General features: G+C 39.8%; 1 protein-coding gene across 1 annotated transcript in view; it reads left to right on the top strand.

The window, feature by feature from the left end:
- Positions 1-809: 809 nt before the first annotated feature.
- Positions 810-15513, top strand: part of LOC136771608 (protein disulfide-isomerase TMX3) — a 47763-nt gene continuing 33059 nt past the window's right edge. Inside the window, exons 1-6 of the mRNA XM_066724021.1 lie at positions 810-900; positions 1156-1210; positions 2231-2270; positions 4089-4212; positions 9731-9776; positions 12326-12406. Coding sequence (XP_066580118.1) covers positions 867-900; positions 1156-1210; positions 2231-2270; positions 4089-4212; positions 9731-9776; positions 12326-12406 — 380 coding nt within the window. The 5' untranslated portion in view covers positions 810-866. The remainder of the gene's footprint in view (positions 901-1155; positions 1211-2230; positions 2271-4088; positions 4213-9730; positions 9777-12325; positions 12407-15513) is intronic.

The raw sequence follows: 15513 nt of genomic DNA, 5'->3' as shown, positions 1-15513 counted from the left end.
ATAAAGAAGAAAAGTATTAGCATCAGGATGTCGCATGAGCATTGTTGAAATTTAAGTCCACCATCTTTGATGAAATGTATTATATTTTGAATTGCTCTGTTTAATGTAAATTTGAATTTGTAATGTTTGATGCCTTGTACTTAACTGTATTCTTGCACTTTGTATTGCACTTATGTTGTAAGTCGCGTCTGCCAAGAAATAAAAATAAATAAATAATAATGATAAACTTGCTCCTGAAAGTACAGTAAGCAACAGCAACGTGCATTTTGCACACAACATGGTAAGAACACAAGTGTGGTAAAATGCAGTGTTTTATTATGGTAAGATCACTATAAAGTTTATTGTGGTGTATTACAACATTAACGTATCTGTAGAAACATAAAATGTACGAACAGTGGTAGCAGGCCAATCATTTACCTTTGTCTTTAATGCTACTAATACTTATTGCTTTTACAATAAAACTGGAACCATTACATAATTAAATAAGATGCCCTTTCATCAAAATAATGGGCCAGTGCAGTCAGCCAAGGCATGAATCCAGAGCATTGCTATCTCAAGCCCTCCAGTAAGATATGCGCAAGTTTGCCTACAGATACATGAGAGCTAGACTCAGAGCTCCACATGCTGTGTGTCAAGATACTCAGGTCGAGTTCCTGCAGCACAGATTTCCACAGTTCCGCACAGATCTGCCTGTTTGAACCAATTCAATTTCAAGCACAGTGCAGATCTGTGCAGACCTACGCAAATCTGCGCTATCAGAGCGCGACCTCCGTCTTCCTGATTTCCTGTCCCCGCTCCTCTGCTGCGCATGCGCGGCAGGGTGGCTTCAGTTCGGCGTTTCCTGCTTAGTGCTTCCCAGTGTAAAGATGGCAGAAGTGAAGCTCAGTTTGGTGTGTGCAGGTAATGTCAGTTTCAAAATTCGTTTCGTGCAGTGGCTGGACACATGCCTCCGTGGGTCTGGAGTTTGCAAACTCATTTTTTTAGATGATCTGTGTTCAATTATTGCAATTACTGCATTGTTTCTGTTTTGAATGTACACGAGTGTGCCAGTATTGCACTTCGTTATAACGCCTGTAATCATTGCAATGGCATTGGTGCATCTACCCACAGACATGTCTTTCCTGGTTGTGTATGCATGTTGTGTTTATTTTGCAGTGGCTCTTCTCAGTGCTGCCGCGGTGCTCGCTCTTGTGGAGGATCTGGATGACTCGTAAGTGATGCTCATCATTAGTTATATTTGCAGTTGGGTTCACGTTTGTTGTTTGCCATTCATTCACTCTTTTCTAACCCATCCTACGGTAGTTCATTAATAGTCAAAGCTTTAAAGCCCGAGAAGAGTACTAAGACAACCGCACAGCAAATGCAAAATCCTGCTCTGATCTTTGGGATGCTTCCTGAGACAACATGGTCCACTTATTTTGTGCGCATTAGTCCTGCCAAATGAGCAGATCGCTGTGTTGCTATGCTTTACTTGTGCACTTCATTTAAAAATAAACAAATTAAAGCTTAACCGAGGAGGTGAATAAAAGTTTCCTTGAATACTTCCATATTTTATTTGATCTCCCTTTGCTGGTCTTCAATTGGACACTTACTGTCAAACTGTTACAGCCATATACTAATGATGCATTCATGCCATTAATATCAAGCCTACCCCTCATCAGTGAACGTATATCCTAAATAGATGAATTACCAGAAACAAAGCATAATTCACATACTTTGTATTATTGTTTTGTTAATAATATTATTAAGACAAATATGTTGGACGTTGTCATTTTATGGAAGTGACTGATTGTCCTAAAAGTGTGTTTAAATTACCCATTGTCTCTCTTTGCATATTAATGTATAAAGAACAAACATAACCTATCTTAAAAGTTGTACTGTTATATTCTTAATCAAACTGGTTTAATTCATTGTGTGAATCTAATACTAACAAAATTATATACAAAAAATATTTTATGACATGACAGGTTTTCTAACTAAAGTGTTTTGTATGATCTGGTCTGGTGTTTTTAAGAAAGTTGTGATATTTATAAAATGTAATGTCTAGTAGTGAAAAGTTAGTTAACATGGTGTTTGCTTTTACATCTTACATTTTCAAAGAAATAGGCATCTAGAAAAATATGATTGCTACCTTGTCCACACACAGAAAATACAGCTTCAGTTTTGTGATCTTCTGCCATTGTGTGCTTTGACCTTTGCCATTCATATTTTACTTTTGATTGTTTTCCAGGTTTAAAGACAGCAGAAAGGATGATGTGTGGCTAGTGGATGTAAGTAGATGGAGACATGGAACAAAGAATAATCTGCAAACTCAACCTGTTGTGAATTGCTTTCACAAGTTTCCTTTCCGGCACCAGTCAGGTTATCCCCTCTGGAAGTTGGTATAGGCTTCTCTGTTTGTTTAGAAGAAGAGCAGTCATGCATACTAGTTTTATTCTGATGACACTGAATGGGCCCTGACGAATTGAGCTGGCATGTTCCCACAGCCTGGCTTATATTGGTCTGTCTGGCAGCGTGCTCTTCACATCACAATATAAGCTTCCGAAATGGTGCAACTTAGCTCGCTACTGTTGCATGTTGGTTTTGTAAACCATTGAAAAAACTTTAGAGAGAGGGGTGGAAAAAAAAGATAGGAATTTTTTACTAAACTAATATTGAATGGGGCTATAAGTCAAAAGGGAGATGCTATCTGGGATTTAAAATAGAGCAGCCCTTTCGTCTCCTTCATGATATGGAGTATTGTGTAAGTGTTGATAGGGAATGGAGGCAACCACTGGACTATCACTGTAGCCCCCAGGAACGTGGTGTTTTGAGGGGTGGGAGGGGAATAACTTGTGTATAGTTAAAATCGTGATCTGGCTAAACGTGTTTCAGTGTATTGTTTTCTCATTGCTCATTAAAACTAAAACTGACAAATCTTTTTGAACTTATGCTTGCTAGGGAGCTAATGGTAAGGACGTTATAGTTGAAAAACAAGAAAATAAAAAAAATAAAAACACTGATAAAAGGGACACCATCAACTTATATTTCACAGCTAAAGTGATGTCTTTAGCAAGACTAAACAGACTCCGGCTTCGATTTAAATCAGTATTTTTACAGTCACTTGAGCACAGCTGTCCACATTCCTCATATTTCATTACACTATAGATGATTTTTCTCTTTGACGTTTTCTCCCCCTTACTCGCCAGTTGTCCAAACTGTCTTTACTTGCATCTCACTTTTCTCTATAGTTCCAGAATCATATTTGGTGTATTCCCCCACCTGTTCTGATGCTCAATTTTACATGATTTCTAACTGAATGCACTTAACTAGAGCACTTAGTTATCTTCCACCATGGGCCTAATGAGGTCAGGCGCCCGAAGCGTCAGTATTGTCTTTCACAGTGACGAATTGCCGATCTGGATGGAGGCACTGCAGTTCAGACAGATGAGTTTGAATATTGAGGGGCTATTAAGGTACATCAGGTGTCTTGGTTGAAGTTTTTTGGTTGGCCTGTTGATGGAGATGGATGTATATTCTCACAAGCTGACAGAATTGTAAAACTGGGATGTTTTTGGGTCTGGGAGCTATGTTGCTTTAATGCCTCATCTTAATTCAGAATTCAGGAGAAGCCAAATTGCAAAGGAATCCTGCTTGTCTCCATTGTGGCAGCTCTTGATTATGTGTCTGAGACATGGCTGAGTAATTTCCTGCAGCTATTGCGAAGACATTTGTGTGTTTGTTGTTACTTGGGCAGTTGGGGAGATTTTCCCTCCCCAGTGAGTATTGGAAGACTGAGTTGGCTGCTGGTTTATTATAGAAATGCAAGCAGTCTCATGAGAAGATTAAATACCTCCAGAGAAACTGCTTCATAAACACATTGTCATTTGAAAGCCAGGGGGGAATTTGTTCTCTAATGGCCTCTTCACATGCAAAACATTAACATTCAGTCAGCTATACAAAAACAAATTTCAGTACGTGTGAAGGATGTATTTTGAATTAATTTTTTATCTTTTTTTATATGCATAGAATTACATTCTGTTAAAGTGGTGTCTGCAATATGTAGCCTCTGGGAACTACAAAATAATGTACCGTTCTTCACCTCCTAGTTCTACGCTCCTTGGTGTGGACACTGTAAAAAGCTGGAGCCCGTGTGGCAAGATGTTGGCGCAGAAATGAGAAGTTCAGGGTCACCCGTGAGAGTGGGGAAGATGGATGCTACGGCCTATTCCAGTAAGTTGTATGCCTGGTCCAGCTTAACAATGCATTCACTAACTCAACCATTAAAGCTGTAAGACTGTAGGAATTTCCTTGTAATATATTCAGTCTGAACTCAGATGAAGAGATGCTTAAAACAAAGCAAAAATCACACATGCATTCACAACATGCAGCATTCTCTTTTTTACACCGATCAGCCATAACATTATGACCACCTGCCTAATATTGTGTAGGTCCCCCTTTTGCCGCCAAAACAGCCCTGACCCGTCAAGGCATGGACTCCACTAGACTTCTGAAGGTGTGCTGTGGTATCTGGCACCAAGACGTTAGCAGCAGATCCTTTAAGTCCTGTAAGTTGCGAGGTGGGGCCTCCATGGATCGGACTTGTTTGTCCAGCACATTCCCACAGATGCTCGATTGGATTGAGATCTGGGGAATTTGGAGGCCAATTCAACACCTTGAACTTGTGATTCATCAGACCAGGCCACCTTCTTCCATTGCTCCGTGGTCCAGTTCTGATGCTCACGTGCCCATTGTAGGCGCTTTCGGCAGTGGACAGGGGTCAGCATGGGCACACTGACTGGTCTGTGGCTACGCAGCCCCATACGCAACAAACTGCGATGCACTGTGTGTTCTGACACCTTTCTATCAGAACCAGCATTAACTTTTTCAGCAATTTGAGCTACAGTAGCTCGTCTGTTGGATTGGACCACACTGGCCAGCCTTCACTCCCCACGTGCATCAGTGAGCCTTGGCCGCCCATGACCCTGTCGCCGGTTGACCGCTTTCCTTCCTTGGACCACTTTTGATAGGTACTGACCACTGCAGACCAGGAACACCCCACAAGAGCTGCAGTTTTGGAGATGCTCTGACCCAGTTGTCTAGCCATCACAATTTGGCCCTTGTCAAAGTCGCTCAGATCCTTATGCTTGCCCATTTTTGCTGCTTCTAACACATCAACTTTGAGGACAAAATGTTCACTTGCTGCCTAATATATTCCACCCACTGACAGGTGCCATGATAACGAGATTATCAGTGTTATTCACTTCACCTGTCAGTGGTCATAATGTTATGGCTGATCGGTGTATACATTAGATACTACCTGTCAGGCACTGATTATTTTGCCTGTCCACTAAGATAATTGAACATTATTAAAAAAAAAAAAAGACTTATTAGTATATACTCAACATGGGTCTCTTTTAGGTGTATTTGTTGGTAATAAATTGTTTTAATTTGCTTATCCAGAGAAACCCAATGGCATATGCTGACTTTTGTGGTTAGATGCTTCAGCAGTACTTTCATGTCTTAAGTCTTCTAATGCCTTTGTTTCTCCGGAGAGTTAATTAAATGGCTTTGTCTGGGGTTCCTGTTTAGTAGGGAGGATGAGCTGTGCTTGTTCAATAAGCTGGTCAGATGGGTGGGGGCAGAATGGTCTAGCGAGGGCTATTTTTACACTAGCCTAATTGCAAGGGGGATAAAAACCTGGTTATAGGAAGACTGCATTGGAAATGCTTCTGGGAGTGTCTGAATGTAGTTTGTCTGAATACAGTTTAATAAAAGTATTAACATAACAAGCACACATTATTATTATTATTATTATTATTATTATTATTATTATTATTATCATTATTATTATTATTATTAATAATAATAATATCAATAATATCAGATGCACTTATGCAGCTCAGTTTAGTTGTCATACAATATGCATGTTTCAGATAACAAGAAAAACACAAAAACAGCAAAGGTCAAATTGATATATATTTTAAGTTCTTGTTGAACTAAATAAAGTCGGGGGGCCATTCAAGTGCAGGTAAAGATGTGCTAAAAGTTGCATCAGTGTTGGGTGCAGTGGCATCAGAGTTGGCATAGTTAACAGTTGCAATTTCCCAGTTCTAAAATAAGTGCAGATTAGATAAGAAGCAAGTTCAGATAGCAAAGAGGGAGAGGAAATCACATTCAAGTTTGAGTGCCGTACTGTGCAGAATGGGGTGCGTGTGCGCGTGTTATTAGTACAAGAGGCTCAGGATAGAAATGCCCCAAATAGCTTGTCAAAAGATGACCCAAACCCTCCTCCATGGTGTATAACTCTGCTGATGACTTGCCCAGAGGTGAGATCTGAGACCACCACTGCTGTCTCTGGGTTGGGTCTTCTGGGCTTTAGCCAGCTCGAGTTATGCTGACAGGATTTCCTTTTTAGTTAGTTGTTTTGAGAGAGACAATTCCAGGACTAGAAGTTTCCAGCTGAATCTCCTGATGCTTCGTCATGAGTTAATTACTTAATTTCTGTCCTTGAGTAATTTCCTGCAACACGTGTGCCTGTAGCTGCTGCGCTATTTCTGTTGAGCTTTGCACACATCAAGTTTAGATACAATTTATAAATGAAACGTAACTCGGAATAGATACATTAAATTTCCACTTACTCACCTATCTGATTGTCCTGAGATGTTTAATTACGAGGAAAACACCATGCGTTTCATCCTTGCCAACATGACTGGTCATTGCCGACCCTGCAATAAAAAGTTTGTATATCAGCAAAGAACAGTACAGAATATTTAATATTGTAATTTATTAGCCCTCATTAATCCCTCCTGTTAACAATACATAATGCCATTATGCTATTAGCTAAATGGAAAAAACTGTTAACAATTGTGTGTCTTAGGAGCTGTTACGTTATACAAAACAAAATGTTAACACTGTGCCCTGTACACCTCCTCCCCACACCACAACTAACTGTCACACTGCACAAAGTTGGCAATGTCATGGTGTTGTGTCAGGGTAATATACACAGAACTGAGATGCTTGAGGCCAGTGCCAGAAACCAACGAGCAATCCAATCCCACCAGCCCCCCAGTCCCTCACCAGGAGCTGGAGGCTCAGCTGGGGATGATAGTGGTTTTTTCTTGGGTGATTGACTCATGTACCGATGCAAGGACAGCTTTCTGATCTGCCTGTGCCAGATCTGTTTTAATCTTCCTTAGTTAATTAATAAGTGCTGAGTGATCCATAGTGCAGAGAAAGTTGGGGTCAGGTCATTTTCAGATAAAGAGTGAATTAACATGGAGTAACCTGCTTCATATGGTATCATATAGAGGACTTAATTCAAATGTTAATGCAAAATGGAACATCATTATGCAATCTCACAATTACATAATCATGTTCCATGTATGCATGCATTTTGGACAAAATTAAAATGCAATAATCCATTTGCATTTTCATATAGCCTGCTAGTATGCACATTTGCTGACAATATGCGTACAATATGCATTTACAATAGTGTTTGACATTTGCATTTTCATTTTGTCCGGAAAATGGCGTACGAGCTAAGAAATGCATTTGCAAAAAGGGGCACTGTTTCTCTCATTTCATAATTGTATTATCGTTTGAATAAAGTCCACCATAAAGCAGGTGAAGTCTTTGAAAATGCAATTGAAATTGGCTTTTGCATTAACATTTTAATATTGTCAGTGAATGTGTGTACTAGTTTATGAAATTGCAAAAGGGATTATTGCATTTTCATTTTGTACCAAATAATGCGTGCATAAATGGAACATGATTATGCAATTGTGGGTTTGCATAATGATGTTCCATTTTGTATTAAGATTTTCATTAAGTCCTCTATATGCTTCAAACTATATTCCTTTATTCTACTTTTCTTTTTTTGTATACGCCGCATGCTGCCTTCCTTCATTATAAAGCTTTGATAGAGATGATGCCTCTGATGAGGTTACATCATTTCCTTCCTTAACTTGTTAGAGCTCTAAAAGTTTAATTAACTCTTAAGATGATGCCACACCACATAGTAAGAAAATTAACTTAAAATTTAAGTCTTATTGTCATACGTCCATGAGTCAGGGGAGTTCCATCAGGGGGCACAGGTTTTTTTATGTCTTATAATTATCTTGCATAGGTTTCTGACCCATTTATTCACAGAATTTGCCAGATATCTTAAACGATTATTGTTTGGAAAGTGTAAAGTAACAATTTATTGTGGTTTCATCCATCTTCCTAATCTTGGATTGAGCCTTTTTTTTTTCTGTGCCCGTTCCAAGATTTTTATGCCATTCTTTTCACACTTATTATTCAGGGGTAAGCATGGGAACTCCTTATTCCCCTTGTTGTTGTGCATAGTCTCTAGATGGTTTTACCTGAAGTGATATAATTATTATTTTGGCTATCTTGAGTGTGAGTCTTATGGTTAAATCTGTGTCTTGTGTTTTTAACACCTCCCTATTGCACCATCTGTACATCATAGCCTGAGCTCCTATTTGTGACACTCCCACTGAGCTATTCTGAGTTTTGCCGGCCTTTTATTGATAATCAAAGGATGTGAAACCTGTGGTTCTTTTGGTGTTGCTCCTATTCTCGTTAACCCTGCTGCTGTCACCCATGTTCATCACACGTTACTCCCCAATAGTTCTTTCTGTCTCATCTAATGCTTCATGCAGTTTTTGTATGCATAATTCCTCTGGCCCTATTGTAGCTGACATCCCTTCCACTAGTATCTGTGACTCTCCTGCTGCTTTAGCTTTTACAATCTCAGTGATTTACAGCCCCCCCTTCCCGTGGTAACCATCCCTCACCTCTCCCAGGCATTCATACAATCGTTTATTACACCAAAAGCATATCTACTATCTGTTTTTCTCGCTCATTTTCTTTTCACTTCTTCTTCTAAGTCTTTGGGCCAAGTCCATAGGTTCCTGTGCTGATAAATGGACAGTAACCATCCGGCTCGCAGCCCCTCACAGTCAGCTGATTACAGCCAATCTGGTTGTTTGTGCCGTGAGTCATCTACAAAGTACCTGGATCCTGTCCTAATCATCTCTGTCTATTCCAGCGCTAAACGCTAATAGTCATTTGCTGTCCCATAAAGAATGGAAGGTGTTTGAAATAAAATAGTCTGATTTTTTTTCTTTACCTGTAGAAGGATCACTGACCCCTGACAAATCCTCTAGTTGTATAATAAACATTTCCAGTAGCCAGAAGCTTTATCCTTCAAGTTCAAAGATGGGTTTATTCTCCCATGCAGAAGATTGAGGACAGTTTTGGTACAATTCAGGAGCTGCACGACTGCCCCAGTAGTTATTGCCATAGTAATAGCCCATGGGACAACTGTCTGGCAGTCTTTTAAAGGGATACACCTGATTATGTTATTGGTCAGAACCATACATTTTCTTCAAGGAGATAAAGTAAGACTGGATGTAATCCAAACTTTTAAAGTGTCCAATTACAGGTACGATTGATGCCTCTGCAAACTTTGCACTGTGTCTAATGAATCATGATCTGCTGTAGCCCAAGAGTACTTAAAACCTTTGTAGCAAAATTGGCTAATGTGAAATTTGGTTATGGATCACAGCCAATCAGGGGTTGAGGATTTTCCTGCAAATAACAAAAAAGAAAAAGTACACCCAAGACCCCCCCCCGGATTATCTTGATTTGTTTATCTCTCTAGGGAACCAGGAGACAGTGTGTGGAAATCTGCTTACTGTTGTGGGGTGTGCACACCTGTGTCATGTTCATTTTGTCTCTGCAGGTGTTGCATCTGAATTTGGTGTGCGCGGATATCCCACTATAAAACTGTGAGTATTTATTTATTTTTTGAAATGGATGAATCAGTTTTCACACTATTTTTCTTCTTTGCTCTTCAGCGTTAAATGATTAATATTCTGTATTTCCCACTCACAGAATGTTTTTGCTCCACATTGATTAAGGCAATCCTTCTTTAATGATAATAAAAATTGCATTCTGTTGCTAGCAAAACCATTAGGAAGCCAATAGTGAGTCATTTGGTTTCCACTGAATATGTAACTTCAACATTTTTCACCACGGAAGCAGAGCTACCATTTTCCTCGGCTCTCTGGATTTAGAACTTGGTCAGGTTTTGGTCAGTCATCCTTTATAAATCAGCTCATTGTTTCTACATATGCTGGATGATTTTCATGTTTCCCCCACTATATTTTGCAGTCATGAAAACACACAACATCAGAAAGAATACCCTTAAACACTGAATCAGGTTTAATTGTTGGTGATGCATTTTTTAATTAATCTTGGTACTTGTACTACTTTGACTGCAGACAATATCGAATCTGTGCAGTACTTAATTAGTTTTGTGTGCCCTCTTCAAAAAGTCCCAATTTATTTCTGTCCTCATGCGCTGGCTGATAAAGGAGAAATAATCATTCTGTCCAGGTGGCTTTCACATACATTTTTCAGCACCATTATCTGGGATGGACCGAGTAACTGGCTTCATTTGCACTTAAATTGTCACGAGGGGTTATCCCTTCTCCAGTACTAATGGCTGGGTGCAAAGCAGAGACCGAGTGTCCCCAGACTACATCTGTTATCTTCAGTCTAATATCCCTCGTGGCGCAGACTCTTGAGTAACACCTCAGCCTGTTCTGAGAGGGTGTCAGTTGGAAACCTGCGAGACGGGGAACTCGGAGATGGGCGACCTGGGAACGCCACTGAGAGACACGACCATTTAAAGTAACTAATTTCCATACTTGCGTGTAACCTTGGTAAGATGATCATAGATGCATTAGACTGTACCAGTGAAGGAACCCTGGTTAACAACATGAAAACAGTATCTTAATAGCCTGAACAAGTCACTAAATGTCCGGTTGTAACACAACCAAATGTGAAAATCCAAGGTGAGGTGAATCATTCCTATAGCCATATATACATACAGGGTTGTACAAATCTGTTATGTATGGTAGTCCAGTGGGGCAAAAGGTAAACTTTGGTAGCCCGCCATACATTTTTCATTAATGAACATTTCCTGTAATGCAGCATAAAAGAAAGCCAGATACAATTGTAAAGTGGTAAAAAGTCTAGAACGGAACACAGTAAGTACATCAAATTGTTTCTTTTTTGTTCTTATTTCAACATTTAACACTGAAATATTTGTAAATGAAACGTGACATGAGTCAAAGACAAGTGAAACTTTCTCTCCTATGGTTAGAAGAAAGTACACATGTTTAACAAATTTTAATGTATGTAGAAATATATTAAAAATAAAGTACACCTACAAGTGAAAGTAAATATTATACCTGGATAAAAAACAAGGGTATAGCTTTGGCGGTATCAAATCTGTCCTATAAACCATACATTTGTAAAACCATTCGTTTTTTTTAAATAAAAAAATTAATAAAATTGATAAAAACAGCAGTAAGTGCAACTCTTGTGTGGCTTTTGATTTTTATGTATTTTTTTACAATTTGATTTTTAGTTTTTCAGCTGTCTCAGACATCACCGCTAGTTCTTCCCCTTAGAGCAAACCGCTAGTAAACTGCCAGTCAGAACTTGGTATTCAGTGTAGATGTCGCCCACACATGACAACAACAATGTACATCTTTCTGCACTAGAAACCGCTGAGAAAAACCACAAAGTACACACCTACACACCTACACACACACACACACACACACACACACACACACACCTGCACCTACCTTTGTAATAGGTGTCTTATTCCCACCCCATGTCCACCAGAGTGACTCAAGATCATCCAAACAAGCTATGGAGATCTGTTTGGATTTGAAGGTAATTTAATATACAAAGCGAGATCTCTTTTAAAATTCTGTAATGAGCAAAGAAATTGAAGTATACCTAACTAAAGTATACCTTTTAATTCAGTACTCATGACAGTTAGTCAGAGTCTCTTATATTAAAGTGTGTTTCATGATGATTTATGACCAAACATGAGCACTACCTATATTCTGCCTTTTCGCTAAGAAACCTGTTAATTAAATGCATTATGAATTTGGACTAAAAATTATGTATCGGAGGAAGTCTCCTAACTTTCGAGGGATTTAAGCTCCACTCCAGGCCCTGAATGTGTAATGATGCTAGCTGTATCCTGAGTAAATATATACAGACTGACGTGTACTTCATATCGAGAATGTATTTGCTTTGCTTTGCTTCTTCAGTCAGTCGAACCAGCCCTTAAACCCTTTAACTATTTTATATTAATAAGGGTTGTTTTTCTTTCCTTGTTTTCCTTGACATCACACACAGGTTTGGCTTCAAATGAAAGTAATGATGTATGTTTGATTGTACTGTAAAAGGTCTCTGTGTTTCCTGTCTTTGATATATCGATAAGTGACTGTTGCCTATCTTTTTCCAAAAGGTTAAAGGGGGACATGGCGTACAATTACAAAGGGCCCAGGACCAAAGATGACATTGTTGAATTTGCCAACAGGGTAGCCGGGTAAGCTCACTCTGTCTTTTCTCTCGACAAAAATTAGGAATCAATTCATATGTACTCCTAGATGAGCTTTATTTTGCAAGATTCTTCCTCAGGCGTGAGTGGCAATTAATAAAAAGTGATGACGCACTGACGTCCTTTGCATTTGATTTAGGGCTAAGTGAAGTGTGTTTTGTGCAAACGGGGTGCCCAGATTGTGACAAAATTAACACATCCACGAGAACATGAGTTTACAGAAGCTGCCTGTCGCCTGGGGGTGGAGATTTTGTGAGATTGGGTTCATAAGCCCTTGTCAGTGTCTGCAGCATTCACACGGAAGTCCCTTGCTTTAATTATAGAAGGTTACATGTGAAATACCTGTACTGGCGCTTTTCCTTGTATGGATTCAGAGATGTCACAGATGTTTTTACAATACTTAACTTCTACTTGGTTGTTTCTTCGAGTCAGTGTTACTTCCTTATTGTTCTAAGTCTCAAAGAAACAGGCAACTGGACCAGGAATGAATGTAAATCAGATTAATTCCCTAGCAGTCTTACTCAACTTATGATAGTATCTTTTACTGTTTGGGTACAACTTACTACATGGTTAAAACAGCATTTTAGTTTCCATGGTTAACATTCATCGACATCCATCAATGGTGAGAACATTACTTTCGGGACCCCAAAAATTGTGTGTAGTAGAAGGGACATTTTTTATTTTGGCCTAGACTCGTTTGGGAAGGAATGACAATCTGGCCTTGAGGATGAGGCCATCAGAACCCCAACACTAGATGGAAGGAGCTGGTGGTTTGGTGGTGAAGGAGGGATGCAAAGCGTTGTATGCTGGGAAAAGTGGGGTTTGTTGCCATATACTTATGCTGGGGAAGGTGGAAGTCAGCCGCGAGATTGGGGTTGTCCTCTCGAACCTCAGTTCAAAATGAGCAGAGGAGATCTCCAGTGTCAAATCCATTTCACTAAAAGTATTAGAAGCAACGTATAGATGTTGAGTTTCATGGGAGACGCATGTCCTGCAAGTTTCCATCGTCCCACAGGAGAACAAACGAACCCGAAATATGTATTGTACATACAAATTATCCTCAGTCATTCAGTTTGATACACCAAAACCACATTAGTATCAAAAACTCTTTTCAGGATACAGTGAGGGAAAAAAGTATTTGATCCCCTGCTGATTTTGTACGTTTGCCCACTGACAAAGAAATTATCAGTCTATAATTTTAATGGTGGGTGTATTTTAACAGTGAGAGACAGAATAACAACAAAAAAATCCAGAAAAACGCATTTAAAAAAAGTTATAAATTGATTTGCATGTTAATGAGGGAAATAAGTATTTGATCCCCTATCAATCAGCAAGATTTCTGGCTCCCAGGTGTCTGTTATACAGGTAACGAGCTGAGATTAGGAGCTTCTCTTAAAGGGAGTGCTCCTAATCTCAGCTCGTTACCTGTATAAAAGACACCTGTCCACAGAAGCAATCAATCAATCAGATTCCAAACTCTCCACCATGGCCAAGACCAAAGAGCTGTCCAAGGATGTCAGGGACAAGATTGTAGACCTACACAAGGCTGGAATGGGCTACAAGACCATCGCCAAGCAGCTTGGTGAGAAGGTGACAGCAGTTGGTGTGATTATTCGCAAATGGAAGAAACACAAAATAACTGTCAGTCTCCCTCGGTCTGGGGCTCCATGCAAGATCTCACCTCGTGGAGTTTCAATGATCATGAGAACGGTGAGGAATCAGCCCAGAACTACACGGGAGGATCTTGTTAATGATCTCAAGGCAGAGAAAACAATTGGTAACACACTACGCCGTGAAGGACTGAAATCCTGCAGCGCCCGCAAGGTCCCCCTGCTCAAGAAAGCACATGTACAGGCCCGTCTGAAGTTTGCCAATGAACATCTGAATGATTCAGAGGAGAACTGGGTGAAAGTGTTGTGGTCAGATGAGACCAAAATCGAGCTCTTTGGCATCAACTCAACTCGCCGTGTTTGGAGGAGGAGGAATGACCCCAAGAACACCATCCCCACCATCAAACATGGAGGTGGAAACATTATGCTTTGGGGGTATTTTTCTGCTAAGGGGACAGGACAACTGCACCGCATCAAAGGGACGATGGACGGGGCCATGTACTGTCAAATCTTGGGTGAGAACCTCCTTCCCTCAGCCAGGGCATTGAAAATGGGTCGTGGATGGGTATTCCAGCATGACAATGACCCAAAACACACAGCCAAGGCAACAAAGGAGTGGCTCAAGAAGAAGCACATTAAGGTCCTGGAGTGGCCTAGCCAGTCTCCAGACCTTAATCCCATAGAAAATCTGTGGAGGGAGCTGAAGGTTCAAGTTGCCAAACGTCAGCCTCGAACCCTTAATGACTTGGAGAGGATCTGCAAAGAGGAGTGGGACAAATTCCCTCCTGAGATGTGTGCAAACCTGGTGGCCAACTACGAGAAACGTCTGACCTCTGTTATTGCCAACAAGGGTTTTGCCACCAAGTATTAAGTCGAAGGGGTCAAATACTTATTTCACTCATTAACATGCAAATCAATTTATAACTTTTTTGAAATGCGTTTTTCTGGATATTTTTGTTGCTATTCTGTCTCTCATTGTTAAAATACACCTACCATTAAAATTATAGACAGATCATTTCTTTGTCAGTGGGCAAACGTACAAAATCAGCAGGGGATCAAATACTTTTTTCCCTCACTGTACATGACTTTTCAAATATCTCTACTCTGACTTAACCAAAAAAAAAAGTTCACCAAAGCAGAAATAAATGGTCGATAACATGGTGAATCAGCAGTCTTGCTTGGAAGAGACCTAGGAGCAATAAATGTAATTTAAAACCAAGGCTTAAGGTGCTCAGGCTTAGTTATTCAAGGGAATTGACTATCCTGGTACACTGCACATCAGAGTATTAGATTGCAGGACACTTGGCTACAGTGTTCCCACTATAAGGAGTTATAGTTTCCATTAGGCTGTGAGAGATGCTGAGACTGGCACTTTTAAGGTGTCATACTTTACACAAACAGATTTGAACATCTTCTGTAACGTTAAACATTTTTCTTCTTCCCATTATGTTGCAGCATTTTGTAGCGTGGGACAGCTAAAAGACA

Source organism: Amia ocellicauda, chromosome 2 (genome assembly GCF_036373705.1).
Source record: "Amia ocellicauda isolate fAmiCal2 chromosome 2, fAmiCal2.hap1, whole genome shotgun sequence".
NCBI classification, from domain to species: Eukaryota; Metazoa; Chordata; class Actinopteri; order Amiiformes; family Amiidae; genus Amia; species Amia ocellicauda.
The sequence above is the reverse complement of the archived record's forward strand: the minus strand, read 5'-3'. Positions and strand labels throughout refer to the sequence as shown.